At 40.4% G+C, this 18,266-nt stretch overlaps 1 protein-coding gene across 1 annotated transcript in view; it reads left to right on the top strand.

The window, feature by feature from the left end:
• Positions 1 to 18,266, top strand: part of LOC104031638 (kalirin) — a 432,630-nt gene that overhangs the window by 321,330 nt on the left and 93,034 nt on the right. Inside the window, exons 12-13 of the mRNA XM_075710381.1 lie at positions 4,344 to 4,513; positions 10,553 to 10,727. Coding sequence (XP_075566496.1) covers positions 4,344 to 4,513; positions 10,553 to 10,727 — 345 coding nt within the window. The remainder of the gene's footprint in view (positions 1 to 4,343; positions 4,514 to 10,552; positions 10,728 to 18,266) is intronic.

The following is an 18,266-nucleotide window of genomic DNA, read 5'->3' as shown; positions in this document are numbered from 1 at the left end:
TGAGTAAAATGAAGAGTATTGCATCAGATAAAATATCTGGGAATAAAGAGCTGTATTGTCTCTTGGATGGAGGGAAACTGCCTGTGTTTTATATCCAAGAAACACGCAGAAGTTGTTACAGTGCATGAGAGGTGCCAGATGCTCCCCCAAAAGAAAAGGGGGGGTGTTGTCTTTTTTTTTATCTGCTGGTCTAGTAAGTGGAAGAGAACTGTTTTTCTTATTTAACCCCATGATTACCTTGACAAATAAAGCCTCAATTCTGGAGCCTCTATGGACCTTCAGCATGGACATTTTAGGGCTAGATATTTGCCGTAGACTTCTGCGTAGCTGACAACTATAACATTTTTAGACGTAGTTTGCGTGAGTCAGATTTGTGGCTGGATCTCTCTGATGGACTTAATTCAGGTTTTACTATTAATGTATTAGTACTTCCATATCCAATTAATCATACCAAAGCACAGATCAATTTGAAGAAAGCACAAAAATTAGTTTTGTGTTATTTCTTCATTGTTTTCCAAGATTCTGTATCTTTGGTTTAGTACATAGAATCATAGAATCGTTTAGGTTGGAAAAGAACTTTAAGATCATCCAGTCCAACCATTAACCTACACTATCAAGTCCACCACTAAACCAATTAAGGGTAGACTAGACTAAACCATGTCCCCAAGTGCCACATCTACCCATTTTTTGAACACCTCCAGGGATGGTGACTCCACCACCTCTCTGGGCAGCCTGTTCCAATGCTTGACTACCCTTTCTGTGAAGAAATTTTTCCTAATATCCAACCTAAACCTCCCCTAGCGCAGCTTGAGCCCATTTCCTCTCGTCCTATCGCTAACTACATGGGAGAAGAGACCAACACCCACCTCACTACAACCTCCTTTCAGGTAGTTGTAGAGAGCGATAAGGTCTCCCCTCAGCCTCCTCTTCTCTAAGCTAAACAACCCCAGTTCCCTCAGCCGCTCCTCATGTTAAGTAATACAATGCAGAGATTATCTCCTTTTTTGGACATGTGCATCACTGGCAAGCTTAGTAAAAGTTACCACAGCTGGATGCGGAAATATTGTGTCAGTATTTGAAATGTCTGCATGCATCTACATATGCCCCCTGTACAGGATCAAGTGATACATTAGTAGTTTGGGGTATGTATGTGAATGGGACAGGTGCTCACAAATTTTTCCCAGGCTAAGAATAAAAGAAGCAAGTCAGTTTCTGCAACTATGAGATAAAAGTTGTCCTGCGTAATATGTCAAATCTCAATGAAAAATTGAAATGGTTCACTTAGTCTAAGCTAGCTAGCTCTTTAGAGTAGGTCATAGCATGAATTAGGAAACGCGCAAGGTGTCTGGTGATTTGGGGTTTTAATAGTCAGGATTTTTTTAAATCAATTGAATAGTTGTGTTGCAATTAAACATCGAGCCCTAATAGGGGCTGATTTTCCTGAGCTGTGTCAAACAGGATGTGATTTCTATTTTATGATTAACAGCTCTACTGACTCTGGTGTTGCAGTGAGATGGAGTTCATCTTTTCATTGCTGTGACATTCACAAGTGGGACTTGGTAGTAATTTACTTCAGGTGGTTAGTTGTATGTAGCACATAACCTAGGAGTTTTTTTAATCAGTTTCCTATTGTAAATTGTTCCTGAAAGATCTTCCTCATCTTGTTAATATTGACTGATTCTTTGTATTAGGATTTCCCAGGGATTGGTGGAGTCTAAAGGATTAAAGGCCTCTGAGTCAAGGATGACCTAGATTCTGATAGATTTTATTATGCAAATCCTTACAATCAGAGGTCATTAATGGAAACATCTGAAGCTAATATGAGTTAATATATTTGAGTGCTCTCTGAAATTAATGAGTGTTTCAGTTCCAGGTAAGTACAGTGCAGTTTATGTTTAAGTATTTCAAAACTGCTTTGATTTAGAAGCGTACTCAAAAAGTGACTTGGGATCTTAAATGTCCAAATCCTTTTGGCTGCTGCTGAAAGTTGGGTTCTGGAGACACTTTTGAAAACACAGTTTCCCTCTGAAGTCACAGTGGGAGATCGGAAACCTTCTCCTCTGCCCTTTCTAACATGGTAATGTCAAGAAAACAGGAGATTCCTAGCAATGAAGCAAGTTCTCTATTTCACTTTCATTTCTGTAAAGGAAATTCGCTGAGGGTTTTTTTGTTATCTTAAGTAGAAAAATTAAATATGACAAAGAACAGCAAGAAATTAAAAAAAAACTAGTGGCTTTCCCAACTCAAAATAGAAGGATGATTTATATGCATGGCCATTTTTCTCTTCTGTATTTACAAAGTGCTCTATTACTTAAAGATCTGATAAGCAGAGAAAGTACTATTCACGAACAACCTGGTCCTTGCCTGTTATAGTCCAGCTGTCCCTACTGTTTGAGTGGGTGCAGGGATCAGATCAAAACCAGGAAGATTCTGAATGTAATTCATATATAAAGGCATTAATACATTTTCTTTTATGGTGGCTTCCCAAAGTTCAGCACCTGGACCTCAGGCCACAAATGAAAAACCTCTCTGTTTGGTTCTTTAAATATGTTTTCATTCTTTCATTTACTTCACAAGCCTGACTACTTAATTATACTTGTTTCTTTTATTAATAGTTGCCTTTTTATATCATGCCTTCCTCCTGAGAATGTGAAAATATATAAATAACCTGAGCAAAGACATTCCCTTTTAGGCCAGTAGTAGGGTAGGCCATTATGATTATGCTATTTATGAATAAACAGAGGCGTTTACCCAAAATATTCGAAGCTGACTCTGAAAATCTAACTGAAAAGCCTTCAAATTAAGCATATGTTTTAAAACTTGTTTTTGTAAGTCTGTCAAGCAAGGAGTCAGTAGCAGAGGTGGGGACAGACCTCAGGGAGCTGGGCTCTCCCTTTTCTGATATCATGAGCAGTGCTGAGACAGCTTCTGATTTTGATTATCTTGCTTTAGATCAGGGTGATAATAATAATATCCTTGAAGTCAGCAGCATGCATATAGTGTAACATTCGACAACGGGCCTTAGGTTTGGACCCTAATTGTGAGAAGCCCTGCCAGCTGGCGCTTAGGATGTCCCTCTCCTCTTGTTTGACGTGGACATGCAGGATTCGCAATCTCAGAAGAAATCCTGTAGGATGGGGATCCAGTGCGCCTTGTTTTGAACAGGAACGTTTTTACACCAGCTCTTTCGCCACCCCCACACAACGTCTGTCGTCTGCTTCGCGTATGCCTCTAGCTCCCTTCGAGACAAACCGCTTTGCATCTCCCTGGAATGGCAGAAGCGCAGCCCCGCTGCCACCAGCACCGCGTCCTTTGACATCTCCCAGGGCACTGGTGCAAAGTGTTGTTTCCCGCTCCTGTACTTCTCTGCTACCTTGCAGAATATACCAGCAGAATGTGGGTTAATGGGGCAGGCATGGCACAGAAAACAGTCTCTCTGGTGGAGTCATTAGGATTTGCTGGCAGACCGCCAGCTCAGTTGGTGCAATTTTACACTCACTTTTCAGAGCAAGCTTAAAGGGGAAACCTCCGTTCGCTTTAAGCCTTTACAGCCAATGAGAGGCTGCTGGGGCTTGCCTGCCACTGTCCAGATCTCTGATGAACAGCTGGCTGGAAATTCTCATCTAAGCACTTACTCAAATGATTTGTTGCTGTTGTTTTGAAATTGGTAGTCAAGACTATTTAAAATTAATGGATCTGCATGGGATTGATTGGTGATATTGCTATCTCCTGTGTTTGGATTTTCCCAAAGTTAAAGAGCAGAGTCTGAGGTGCGTTTTGAGGAGGGGGGTAAGTGGCAGAAACCCATGAAAAACCCAAACCTAAAAAACCCCTTAAACCCCAAACCCTCCACAGAACTTTCCACGTGGGAAGGCATAGCTGAGCAGGCACAGCTAGACTTCAGCCAGTAGCATACATGCATACCAAAGATTTTAGGTCTGTTCTGCAACAGGCTTCAGCTGCATGTGAAACAAATAGCAGCTGATAGCACACAGCTCCTGAAAGGGTTAGGTTATCACAGCTGTAGGACATTGTGATTTTTTACTTGTGTAAAGAGTTGATCAGAATAATATAATTAGTTATTGTCATATAATAAATGGAAATGCAAATTAATTTTGGAAAAAAAAAATAGCTGATATTGTATTTATTTTACTTTGTTGCTTAAAATGGCATTGCATCAACCAGAATCAATAACCAGTGTATCTTTTTGGTTTTAGAAACTTTAGGTCAGTTTTCATGTGAAACATGCAGCCCCAGTTAATGCTTACTGATTTGGAATTAGAGAGCAAAAGGGTTAAGTCTCAACCCCTCTCTGATTTATATTTCCCTCCCCTCCTTCCCAGCTGTGGACATGGATGGAAGATCTGCAGAAGGAGCTCTTAGAGGATGTCTGTGCTGACTCTGTGGATGCGGTTCAGGAGCTTATCAAGCAGTTTCAGCAGCAACAAACAGCCACCTTGGATGCTACCCTCAATGTTATTAAAGAAGGGGAAGATCTAATCCAACAGCTCAGGTAAGCATCCACCTGGAGGACAGGTGTTGAGAAATCTGATGTATGCTGTGGTTTAGGTGTGCACAAATAGGGAACTGTAAGTTAGGATTAATTGGGAGAGTTTATTAATTCTTTGCTTATTTATGATTCTTCAAATTGTTTGAGTATTTTATTGAAATTGCAAGGAGTGATTTGTGTGGACTGATTAAAGTAGTCTGTGGATCAGCATGGGTTCCTGTTTGACAGAGATTATTTATAGGCACAGTGAAGTGAATTGAAACAAATGTGTTTCAGGATAATATTTTTAGTTGGTATTTATAGAAGATTGTTAAATGGTTGTGAGCCAAGGCCTCGTGATTTATATGGTTACTCCTGATGTAAAGTGTATTCCTCTTAATAAAATATATACTTGTCTAACAATCTTCACTCTTTCATTTTGCATGCAGCACCCTTCCATTTATCTTTGTCCATGTGGGGTTTATTCATACTGTCAAAGAGGGTCTTATACTGCCAGTTCTACTTGCATTATGAATTAAACCAGCTCATTTTACCTAATTTAAAATACATGAAGAGACTGGCTCCCAGAAGTTGTTTTTTTTTTTTTCTTTCTCAGTTTGTAAGTGTAGCAGAACAAATGTTTGCAGAGTAAGCTTACAGAAAAACTCGTAGTTGTGAGATCTCTCTCATTTGTTCTTATTTCATAGAATCATAGAATCATTTAGGTTGGAAAAGACCTTTAAGATCATCCAGTCCAACCGTTAACCTAACAGTACAATTTACCGTGGTTTTCTCTGGCTTTAACTTTGTTGACAGCGGTGGAGTTCTCCTGCCTTTTAGTGGTGTTACTGAGCTCAAAACCAAGTCCAATACATCACTTATTCTTTAGATTTTTATATTGTTACAGATTGTCCTTATTTACATGTACAGAGTATGTATGTTCTGTATACAAATATAATATGCAAATCTGCCAGGTCTTATGCATTTCACCAGAGACTGTCCCAGAGAGTTATGTCATCCTCCTCACCCTGAGCTTTCCTAATCTGATGCCTTCAGTTCTCGCATGAAAATTGCAGAAAACCATGAGCCACAATAGGAAAAGCCTAAGGTGCTCTACAGCAGAGTAGATAATGAAGGGCCCTGGTGGAGCTCTGCCCTTAAAAGCCCTCCTGGAGTCCCTGAGTCTTCTATGACAGCCACATGCTGAGCTTTCCTCTATACTTTTTCATATGACCCTGGATGCAGAGTCTTCTCCACTGGGTCAGAGTTAAAAAAAAAAAAAAAAAAAAAAGACTTGAAAAGGCTTCTCTAGGTTTTGATTGTCATGCAGCTCTAGGCAGCCACACAGGAGAGCCTGTGTAAATTCCAAGTATTGCTGTATGTGACTTGCCTGCATCACAGTGGGAGAGTGAGGGACCCAAGCTGTGGTATTGCCGAGATCAGAGTTGGAAAGGAAGGATCGGGAGTAGGCGTAGGTAGGCTCCATCCATCCATTGATCTTTGCTGATGAGATAAGCAGGAAGGAAACATGCTAAGTGAGCTGTCAGAAGGAGAGGGTTTTAGATAAGAATGTATGTATGTCCAGCCATAACAGGTCAGTCAAAGGTCTGCATGGTAATTTCCCTTTATGCAAAGAAACTTTTTGCAAAGTTTAGGGCATTTCTATGAGATCACAAAAATGGCAGTGAAATTCTGGACTAAAGTTTTTTTGTTGTTCATCCCACCTATTGGCATAACATCATTTCAGCATGAGCACCTATGGAGAAGAGTCTGAAAGGGACCCTGTATAAGCCCATCAGGTAGAGTGTAGGGTAGTTTGTGGGGTTGCAGAAAGTGTCTGTATTGAAGGAGTCCTGGTGCTGGCTGTGGGATTGACCCAAAGGCTTTTTGTCTGCAGTTGGGTCAGTAGGAAAGGGGCATGTGGAGTTGGAGGGTGGCCAGGGCAGTATTTGGAGCTGAGAAGTCAGTGAAGCTTCAGTATGAATAGCAGTTATTGGAGAAAGGCTGGGGTAGTGGTTGCAAGGTCATGCAGGAGAAGAGGTGAGCTGGGAGATAGCATGTGGGACTTCAGCTTTTTTTAATGTAAACTTATCAATTCTTAGTTTCAATCTTTGAAAAGTAAGGGTGGCCTCAGGTTTGAGACTTGTTTTGGAATTGGTGTTATGCCTAAACATTTGTGAAATGCCAAGACAGGTTGTGTGGCAGCTGTATTTAAGAAAGAAAAGTTGGTTTTGGGGTCTGGCTTGTATTCTGGGCAGTGATCAAGGTGGAACAGGGTGAACATATTTGTGCAAAGTGATCCCCTGCTTCTGATAAAGTTAAGAACACAGAGAGAACAGTTGTCTGAAGGACAGAAGCCCTGAATGTACACAAAGATTTGCAGAGCTGAACTGTCAAGATGATCTCTGATTCAAGTGTTGGTTTTGAGCACTCCGACTAACCGCAAAGCCTGTAATGCAATCCTGGACTCTTTCAAAAAGTAAAGCAGAGCTGTGTAAGAAAAACATGAAACCACCTCTGTGTGTGCCCACTCTAACAGCTTTTATGGCTGCTGGCAAAAGTAAAGAACACACAGATAAAGGAAAGGAGGAAAAATTAGAATTGCTGCAATCTTTCCTTAATACAGCATTGCATTTCACAGTGTGGAGCACCTTGTACCTGCCATGAAGAATAGCTGAAGACTGCAAATGCTACAGCAATGAAGAGAACGAAATACACTGCTCGTATCAAGCATGTCATAGCACAGGTTAAAACCTATAAAATTAATGGGGCTTTGAAAAATTTTACGTTTCTTGTCCTTATCTCTGAGAGAACAGATATTGGTTTAGAGAAGATGGTTTGTGTAATAGCACTCTGTGTCTCCTCCAGTTAGCTTAGGAAAAGCTCAGCTGCCTGAGCTAGTTAAATACAGTGCCTGAGACTGCTCTTCACAGGTCTTCAGGGCCTTCAGTGACTCTGCATCAGGAGACCATAGCTATCGGGAATAAAACGGGCCTGGCTAACAACACTGTACATGCCATGGTTGGCATTGGAAACACTTTTGTCACTCTTCCTTATCAGTGTTTTACTGAGGTGATCATCGTTCTCAGCAGTCAACACGAAGCAAACCTTTTGAACTGTATTCCTAGGAGTGCTGCTGAGGGCAATATTTCTGCACTTCTGTGAAAGGCAAAACAATGACTTGCTCCAGTGAGATGTGAAAGAACAGGAATGTTAGGGGCAAAAAAAAAAAAACAGTGAAGAGTTATGTATCATGCCTTCATTACAGTAGTTCAGCATATGAGCTTTTGATAATGGGTATGTTTCACTAAGCTTCCTCCCAGTGGTTTCAGGAGCATAGTGTTCATTCTGAACAAACTCAACAGCAATGCACTAAGCCCAATTTTATGTTCCCCAAAGTTTATTTTGTATTTTTTTCCAATAATTTCTCTGTATTTTATAACTCTAATTTGTAACCTTTCAGAGACTAGTACTACGAATTCTTTCCCAAAATTTCTCATCACCAGACAGAGCAAGAAATCTTGTAGCAGAAGCATCTCAGAAATTTCTTCTTCTGAAAGGAGATCTTTCTCAAACCAGACTATATAGGGATTGTCAAGGCCTTATGAGAGGAGACTGTGAAAAAATACCGGATTATTACACTTAAATTTTTTTATTGCGTCAGCCACTGAAATGCAAGTGTGGCTTGATGTGAAGAGTGAAATGTTTAATGAAAAAGAATTTCTAAAACCAAGTGTGTCTTTAGATCCCATGAGATATTATTCAACACCAGTCTTGAATAATTCATTGAGTCATTTAGATAATATATGAATAGTAATAATCCTGCATTTGAATGAAGACATATTTCATGCCCTTTTATAGAAGACAGGTGCTGACTGAAGGAAACGGGACTTGATTAAATGTGGCCTCAGATTAAGCTGCAGTTTCAAAATCTCGCCTTGTTACCTTCATTCATCCTTCCTCTGTACAGCTCTAATGCGGAAGCAGAGAGAGACCTTGTGGTCACCAGGGTGGTGAAAACACAAGACTGACTGGGGCAGAAACCATATCACCTGGAGAGAGTAATATTGGTGTAATACTCCCTTATAAGCAAGGGCAGTTGGTAGTACTTGCTTGAGAATAATGCTGGAGCATCTGAAGTTCAGTGTATCAACCTATGAAGTACTTGAGGAAAAAGAGGTGAAACACATCCAAAGAGCAAACTACTACGCAGTTAATATTATTTGGTATTCTTAATTTTATTCTTAGGCTTCAGATGTTCAGGCAAATATTTGTTCTGTTCCTTCAAGACACCTAATGAAAACAGAATAACGTGTGTTTTGTTGCCTTAGAACCTCAAAGGTGTGTTTTAAACTTAGCTGAAATGACTGTGTGTCAGTGCCTAGTTTCAATTTAAGGCATCTGTAAAAGGTTATACTTTTTTTTTTTCTCAATTATGTTCACTGACAATGTTCAATTAACATTTAAGTTGACTGTACGTTGTTTTGATCTGACCCTATGTGATGATAATTTGCAAAGAGCAAAACACAAGCATTTCAGTCAAGTTCTGTAGAAAACTACGAATACTTTGCTAGATGTTTATGGAGTGAAAATACAACCAAGAAAAGGGAAATAAAAACCTAAAAATTTGAACACACTAGCACTCTTCTACAGTGGGGAGACTCGGTGGGCACCTCTACTCAGCAGCCTAGGTCAGCTGGCCAGAAGAACGGCTCCCAGCCGCTCCCTGTGGGACAGTGAGGTGACCTGGCAGCATTACCTGACATTTTGCTTGTCTTCCAATGTTGTCAGCCAGTTTGCTGCACACGTGGGAGTTGTTGGTGCACCAATAGTCCAGTACATGCTGTTGGATTTGTAATTGTCTGCCCCACCTTCTCCAAGGCAGAACTGGAGGCTGATAGGAAATACTGATGGTAAGACATGCTGGCTTACCCACTTCATCCTGTTATCCTACCAGTGCACAGGTCTTTCCAGCAGTGTATTTGATAGGGTTTTCAGTTGGCTTAAGTATGCCAAATAATGCAGCTGCTATCGCATGCCTTTGAGCGGGATGGATGGAGAAAACCATTGCATCTAAATTTTGTTTTAGCTGAAGTACCAAAGCCAAGATTAAATTATGGCTTTCCTTTCTGGTTCTTGTTAAAGTTGGGGGACCTTTTGTGGCACATTCGAGGATAAATTTCAGCTTTTTACATCTGCAAAGGTTCTTTATCCATAAAACACTCACTGAAAAAAATTTACTGAAGGTGTAACAGACTGCAGGTGAGCCTATTAATATATGTGAGAGCACAAATAGAAAAGAACCTTTCAGGACTGTCATGTCCATGCTATCTTCTTTCATGTACAGCAAACTTCCCCTTGGTCCTAGCCCACCAGTTAAAGGGCTAGCTCCCTTCTGCTGCCTGTATATGGAAGGCGTAGATGGAGCAGTATCTTACCTGTCACAAGCATGTCTCATTTCACTTGCCCTAGTGAAAAGACAAGTCAGAGTCTGTCTTACAGTGTTTGAAAGGTGTTCTCCTTCAGTGGAGTTTTTTGCACTGTATTCTGCATCTATTGCTGTAGTATGTAATCCAGAGGAAATCAAGACATCCCTACCCCTTGCTCTAAAATGCTGGTAATTCTGATTCAATTAGTCTGTAAGTAATAAAGCAAATGCACAAAATTAACTTGTAAAGGTCCAGGTGGCTAAATAGCATCTCTGAGCTTGGTGTGAGTGTAGGCTAGAGCAGGTCACTCTGTAGGATTAAAGGGGATTGCCAGCCAGTATCTTCAAGACAGCCATTGAGATTGATGTGTCATTCTCCTCCCCTCCCCCTCCCAAGTGTGTAAGGTCACAGTGTCACGACACAAGAAAGGATGATCCCCTTGTTCAAACTTTGTGCCGAGCTCAGGAGCTGCAGGATTTCAGCGTGTAGAAGAGATGAGTGCTGCATACACCTTCCCTCAGCCCTTTGTGCTTGGGTTTGCTTCTCAGCAGCACGCAGAATCACAAATGTGTAGTTCTTGCTCTTTTGCCTGCCTTAAAGCTCAGCTTTAACCATGCTCTCTGCCTTGCTACAGGGACTCTGCTGTTTCCAACAATAAGACTCCACACAATAGCTCCATCAGCCACATTGAATCTGTCCTTCAGCAGCTCGACGAGGCCCAGGTACAGATGGAAGAGCTCTTCCATGAAAGGAAGATTAAGCTAGACATTTTCCTTCAGCTCCGGATTTTTGAACAGTACACCATTGAGGTAAGAGCTGGCTGCATGACCTAAAAAAGGTAGAGCTGTGGGAGGGGGAGTGTCTGTAAACATAGTCTGTTAAATACACCTGGAGCTGTTTGACTGTGCTCAGCTGTCCAGTGAGGAAGAGAGTTACAACCAGGTTTTAAATTCCGCATGTTGAAGCTAAAAATATGCTTTAAGATACACTCCTAGAATGCACTGAAACAGATTCATGTCTGCTTAACTGACTATGCTGAGAGTCTGCCTGCTTTGCAAAGAAGCTTTATAAGATGCCCCTGTTATAACTCTTTATTGACACTAGTCACTCAGGGATTTGAAAGTTCTGTATCACTTATTAGTGAGGTTTGTCTCTTCAGATATAAATGTAGATGCATACAAACAGGTACATGCTTGGCTTTAAACCACTGAGTGAAAAAGCATGTTATGGATGAAAGGAAAGGATATTTAAAAGATGGGTTTTTTTAAGCATCCTAGTGGATTTATTAAAAAAGGAAAGGAGAAAAAAAAAAAGAAGGGAAAGTTAAAGTATATTTTTATGTCCTCGTGCAAAAAAGGTCTTTCAGTTCTGTTTTGTAATTCTTTTTTGAAATCAAAAGCACAGGATGGAAGACTCATCAAAACATCAATAATTGAGGTATTCTTGGACAGAGAAACTTTAAAGACTCTAGCCAATCTCATTAATTACTTGTTGTAATTCTGATAGGACATGATGCAAAAAGAACAACATGTAAATTAACTTGTGCACAAAATCCACGAAAGCCATGTGCCAGCACTTGTGTCCCTTCTGGGATGTGTTCCTCCTACTGCATCCCACTGGTGCTTGTTTAGTTCATGGAGTACCTTTAAGACTTTTATGACGGTATATTCCTGAAGGTATTGTTTGTAAATCTGTAAGTAATCTCAAGGCGGGTACTGGTAATTAATGGGAGCCTTAGAATGCTGTGTTACGCTTTGTAAGTGTTTATTTTAAGACATGGCATGATGAATTATAGTGGAATAAAAGGCTGGAAAGAGAGGGTCTTAGGTGTCTTGATCTATAATTGGATGCCAGAGATAGAAATCAGTGAGGAGTATCTGTCATGACTGCATAGTTAGGTATTGTACTGAACTTTGTTCTACAGTGCTTGTTGTTTATGTAAATTAGAATAGTTTCATTTTACTTACCAGTACAGCCTTTACTTACAGCCTCCTTGATACTGAGAGACAGTATTCTTTATGAGTATGTGTGTATAAGTATAAATGTTTGTATTTTCATGTCAGATAGCATTCTTAATGCTAAGTATGTTACATTCAAAATTCAGGAGCCTGCAGCAACTGTAGTATCTCCTGTATTTAAATAGAAGATATTTTGATACAATGGTGTGGCAACTGTTGAATAATTGAGACTTTTATTCTAAAGATATAAATGGGGGGTGAGTGCATATACTCGTACATACCTATAAATGGCACCTGTGGTTTCCAAAATGAAACTAAAAAAAAAAGAAAACCAGTATGTGTTTCTGGAACACCCAAATGTGTCTGTAGGCAGTATATGGTGAACCCATGTGAGTCATTCATTAAGATCTAAGCCTGTTTCACTGCAAATTCTAGGTCTGAACCTAGAATTATGCTGATTTTAGTAAATATCTTTAAAAAAAAAAAAATCAGTGTTTTCAGACTCTTTTTCTTTGTACATAACCTTTCAAGCAAGGATCTCAAAGACCGTTACCACCGTGGATTGTTTTACTGATGGGGCAACTGAGGCATAAGGAGATGACGTGACTTATCCTAGTCCCCTTCATATGTGGTGCCAGAGATGGGAATACTATGTGGATCCCTCTGTTTTGTTTCTGCATAACTCCTACTTCTGTGTATTCAGACACATTTGGAATGGCTGTGATACATTAAAGATATTTAAAATTGGAAATGTGCTTCAGAGTTGTCTAAAATCAGATTAGCTAGAAAGGATTTTAAAGAAAATCACCACTTAGTTGTCACTGTAGATTTGCTATTTTTTGTCATAAGAACATCTGAATTCCCTCTGCAAGATTAATATTACAAGGAAATCTGAGAACATGTTTCATAGGGGTTCTGTGGCCAGATGATTTTATTTAGAAAGCTCCCTCTTTCTGAAAAATATTTTTTATTTTAGAAAAATTATGACATTTAATTTATAACTGAACACACAACAAAAAATTTATCCAGGTCAGTATCTTAAATTTTGTAAGCACATTTAGTGCTTAAACAAGAAAAACAGTTTGGATAATAAAAAGAAAGGTAATTTGAAATAAAATATCAAATAATACATGTATGCTATGCATTTCAAACAACAGCTGAATTGGCTCAAATTGACACAATAATGATCCTCAGAAAGTAGATTGCAGTCAGTTGCCTCAGCTGTATAATAAAGATTCCATGTCAGTAGGAAACTGTTATTAAAATTAGCAAAATTATCTCATGCCATTGTTGAGAAGCAAAAAGATTTTTTTCATCGCCACAATTAAAAAGCAAGTGGTATTTCTGATGGTTGACTGTTCCAAGATTTTAAGGGAAAAAGATGATGAAATTTAAAACAGGAAATTAAGTATTTTTTCTACTAAAGACAAGTAGCTTGAGCTATGACTGGAAATGTATTTAGGTTTTAATTTTCCATAATAGCCTAGATCCTGCATAGATTAAGAATACTGAAATAATGTGTACTGGTATGATTGTCAAAAGAATTTCTCCTTTTCTAGTCTGGATAAGCCCCCTTCCATCTGTCCAAAGAGCAGTGCCATATTGAACACATCCCTAATGAAACCCCTCTACCTGCTGCAGCCGTGTTAATCTCTCTCCTTCCTGCACTCACACAAACAGTCTACAAAACGTGGGCCCTCCACCTCCCAAACTTGAATATGTTTGTTCTCTTTACTGCTTTAGTCTTGTCAAGAATTGAGGTTCCCATTTGCCCCTCTCAGGTCTGTGTTCTTGCCCTTGGTTCTTGGGTTCTTGTGCTCCAGGGAATACCTTATGATGAGGACCCTTCCCTGGGAACTTTGGTGAGAGGAAAAACTTGCATCTCTCTAGTGGAAGGGATCCAGAGGGATGCAGCTGTGGGAGCCCATCTGCTTCCAACAGCTTTAGGGAAGGCTGCGCATTAGAGCTCAGTCTCAGAGAATAGTTACATCTCGTATTGTCTCTTTCCATCCAGTTTTGCTACCAAACATTTTTGATTCTGTTAATTTTCCCTACTACCCTCTCTCTCTTTCCTTTCTAATTAATAATGCAAACTGAAAGTATTAGGAACTTTTCAAACTCACAAATGGTAATGTAGTGATTAGCCCTTAGTTTTATTTAGAAAGTGTCTGACTGTCATTTGTTCTTTGGAAACTTTCCTGCTTTTCCTGTTCTCCCCAGCTATTGAAATCCATGCCATAGATCACATAACCCTTTCCTTTGGCACTCCTTCCTAAACTTGCACTGTACCCATCTGCTTTCTAGCCCTCATGTTTTTTGAGCTTTCCTATAATCTTCTCTTCTTGACAGAGGTTTGGAGTCCAGACAAACTTCAGAATTAATGATTACTGCACGAGCAACACTTACTTCCATCTATTTAGGCTTCATTGGACCTTTTCTTGTACTTCAGTGAAATCTGCCAACTATTGTTGCATTTTGTCTTCAGGAAAAGTATTTTACGTAAAGAAAAGCCACCTGCCTATTTCTTTGGCAGGGCAGACCAGCTGCGTTCATTTAGGACTTCTAAGGACTTCTAAGCCGCACAGGCAGCTTTTGTGTTGTACTTGAGTCAAGGCAGGTTTTGCAGATACAAATTTGGATACGAACGCACAGGCACATAGCATGTGCTGCCTGTTCTTTCTTGCCTTAATCTCATTATATTGACTGATATTTACACTCTGGGTTCTTGGGGAAAATTATGAAATCCAAACTACGACAACACCTGGAAACAGACATAACAGAAACATGAGAGAGCCTAGCTATCCCTATGGGAGGCTATTCTGCCTTAGGTTTTAAAACCATAAAATGACAACCCATTCTTTATTTAGGAAACATGTCTGACTTTGATGCCTGATATGTTTTATTCCTTTACCAAGTCATTGCGCATTTCAAGACAAGATGGGATCATTAGGATTATATGGTTGGTCTTTCTATATGATACAGACTTCAATTGAGTTCGTGCAGCCAACCAAGTAACTTGGGAGATTTCATGCAATGTGAATGTGGTAGCTGATCCACTACGAGGAAATAGGGTGTAAGACTCAAGGGACGATAGCTGGCAGACATTAGCAGAGTGCTGGCACCGCACTGAGCACATTATGTGTATGAAGCACAGTCTTATTCCAGAGTTATATCCTCAGCAAAATCTGTCAAGTATACTTTGTCCCTTGCTTCAGAAATACTCATTTAAAGGCTTATTAACTATTGTTTGAATGAATGCTAATATACAGTGAAATGCTGAGTAAATGCATCAGAAACAAATGGTGAAATGCACTGACTTGCAACCTCTAAGAAAATTACTGCCATCCAGAGTCTTTCTGCATATTTTTTTCTTTGTATCTTTTGTAGAGACATGATCAAATTCACCTGTAGGCTTCTATAAAACTCTGTGACTGAGAACAGGAATGATCTCAGACAATACCTGTCTGGCAACAGTTGTTGGTTACCTCCAAAGTAACTTCCCTCTCCCTTTCCCAGAGCTTCGTAGCTGCTTCCCTTGAGTGCGTTGGTTTGTTTCCTGCGATGCATATGGATCTGTGCAATACTGGACAAAGCCTATGCACTGTAGTCTTAGAACAACATGGATCCTAGGCCAAGACATAGTCCTGTAAGGGATTATAGGGGTTCCACAGTACAATATAAATTTGATCTTGTATGCCACTTGTTATCTTTCAAAAAGCCCCATGATCACTAAAATCTTCGTCTGCTGGATACCTAGTTTTCCACCATTTTCCACCATCTCTTTGGCTCCATTTCACCTGCTAGTTACATTTTTCAGCCTTGATTTCACTTGCTGGCTCTTCTGGCTGTTTGCATCCATCCCTGAGCATGAATTTAGAAGGGAACAGAAGCCAGCTTTCATAGTAGTTTACTTCACTGTTATTTACAACTCACTTGAGTTTCCCATTCCAGGTTTATAAATTAGCAGAATCTTTCAAGTGAATTAGCTGCCTGCTTGAAAGTGCAAGGTGTTTTATAGTCCCTCACTGACTTATAGCTGACACTCAGATATGAACTTTATTAGAAATAAGAGTTACAGAGATTTTGAGATACATTTGAAAGAAAGGGAATCATAAGAAAAATTTCAGCCTCTTCTGTTCATAAGCTGGAATCCTATAATGTCTCATGCTTAGTGAGCTTTTGTTTTTCTTTTTCATATATACCTAGTTTTCAAAATGCACATCACTATTTTAAGGAAAGACAAGCACTAAGTTGTCCTGGGCATCCTGCCTTTTGGAGCTGAATGCCATTGTTTCTCTTGAAATTTTTGGGATTCAGGAGCCAAAAGCAATGGAGCAGAATCATCACTGTGACAGCCTTTTCACACTTCAGTGGCCCAAGTCCCCACTAAGCCAGTGTGGCATCTCTGTTGTCAAAAAAATGGGTGACAGTATTGTCATACTGCACAGCGTCAGCCCAAACCAAGGCCTAGGAAGGAGGAACAGCAAACTTTCTGCTTACTTGACCTGTAGAAGTGACAGTTTCATTCACCCTTTCCTACCTACATCTCCTCTACCATATACCTTCAGTATTAGTCTGCTCGTAGATCTGCTTGTACTGTCACATCCAGTCCTCTGCTCTTCCAGCCTGCTCTGAACGCTGAAGCAGAACCAAGTGCTGTTGCCCCTGGCATCCCTGGTGCCCAGTCTCTAGTGTGTGCCTTAGAGATCTGATCTCCCCTGCTCCATTATAACCCCTTCCTTTCTGCACTCACAGACACTCCCTCAGCATCCAGGAGTCAGAATTACCTTTTTTTGATTCCTTCCTGGATCATATCTGATCTCCTATCTCATCCATCCTCACTCTCTGTTCATCCCAGCTGTATGGCTGTCACCATTTTTTTTCTCTTAAAATGATGTAGATATTCCCTTTTCTTTATTCTGAGCTCTGTACAGATCTGCCCTGTGCCTATGTGACTGTTCTTCCTGTCCTGCCTCATCCCCGTGCTCTACCCACTCTTCTCGCCTTTGCTCCTCCTCCTACTTGCGCCAGCATTTCTCTTGCAACCTTCTTCCTACATTTGCTTGTTCTTCCCAAGAGTCTTTACTCTTTTTCAGATCCCTCTCGTGAGCCCACTCTCTTTGTGTTGATAGCTTCTGCTCCCAGGGTAGAACTTTCTTTCCCGCCTCCTCATATGCCCTTCCGCAGCCCATACTTCAAAATCTCAGCTCCTATGTGATTCATTTGCCATATAACATTTATTTTCTTTTGCTTGATTCCTCATTTTTCCTCTCCACCTCCTTCAACTGGCAAACAAAATTTTCTGGTTGGCGTAAAGCGAGATGACTTTAGGTGTCAAACACTGAATTAAGGCCAAGCAAGCAGCATTCAAGGCTCAGCAGCACCATTTTGTAGAAAATCTCAGCAACATCATCAAAAAAAAGATATTTAGGATTTAGATATGAAATTATTGCAGATGTACAATTGCCTGCACAGCAGCTGCTGCAGCTCGGGTAGGCTCTTTGGCCTAATTCACAAGCATGAGATGGCTGGACTGCTACTGTTGTTATTATTACTGCTATTACTTTTCACTTGTGTACCTCTTCTGTATACCTGTCCTCTTTCTCCAGGATTGAAGATGAACATGTTTCTTTCCCTTCGGTCATGTTATCTGCTGGTGTTGCAATGTGATAAATCCAGGAAGCAGCAAATGCAGCAGTATTGCAGCAGTGGGAATTTGGGTATATTAAGTTGCTGCTTTAGGAGGATTCCTGCCTAAAGAGTATGTGGTCTAGACTGTGGTCGCTGTGTCTGCATGAAAAACAGACCTGGCTGACATAGCCTGTATATCTATTATAGCCTTGTGATAGTAGCATGGAGCTCAGCACAAACCCAGTGTTTGCTTACATGCTGAAGTTAACTCTTGCGCTGTCTCTACTGCTCTGATAAGCTTATCTCACGTATCTCATTTAACACTAGTTTGGATTCACTACTAGCATTAGTTCCCCTCCCTATATCATGGCCACAGGAGCATCTGTTTGAAGTGAAGAATGAAGAAATGTGCTTTGTAGGCTCATTGCAAATCAATAGCTTTGTCCTGTCTTTCTCTCTCATTAGTACTCTGGGGTCACTTGACCTTCCCTTAGTAAGAGGGAGCCATTTCTTGACCACCAGCCTTCTGTGACCTGCAAGGAAGGAGCATGGCTCCTTCCAAGGAGTCAGCTGGAGTGTAGCTGACAATGAGGCGTGTGTGAAGCTTTCCTTGGAACAGTGTGGGCACCTGGGGATAAGTCTGCTGCTTTTGCTAATGCAGACCTGTGCAGTGCTACTGTTGCTGCTCTCATGACCCTCCTGCTTTGGTACAGTTTTTCTCTCATGCCACAACAGGACAGAGCAGAACTCAGGGCTTCT

This window comes from Pelecanus crispus, chromosome 5, assembly GCF_030463565.1.
Source record: "Pelecanus crispus isolate bPelCri1 chromosome 5, bPelCri1.pri, whole genome shotgun sequence".
Lineage (NCBI taxonomy): Eukaryota > Metazoa > Chordata > Aves > Pelecaniformes > Pelecanidae > Pelecanus > Pelecanus crispus.
This window is presented reverse-complemented; position numbering and strand designations above follow the sequence as displayed.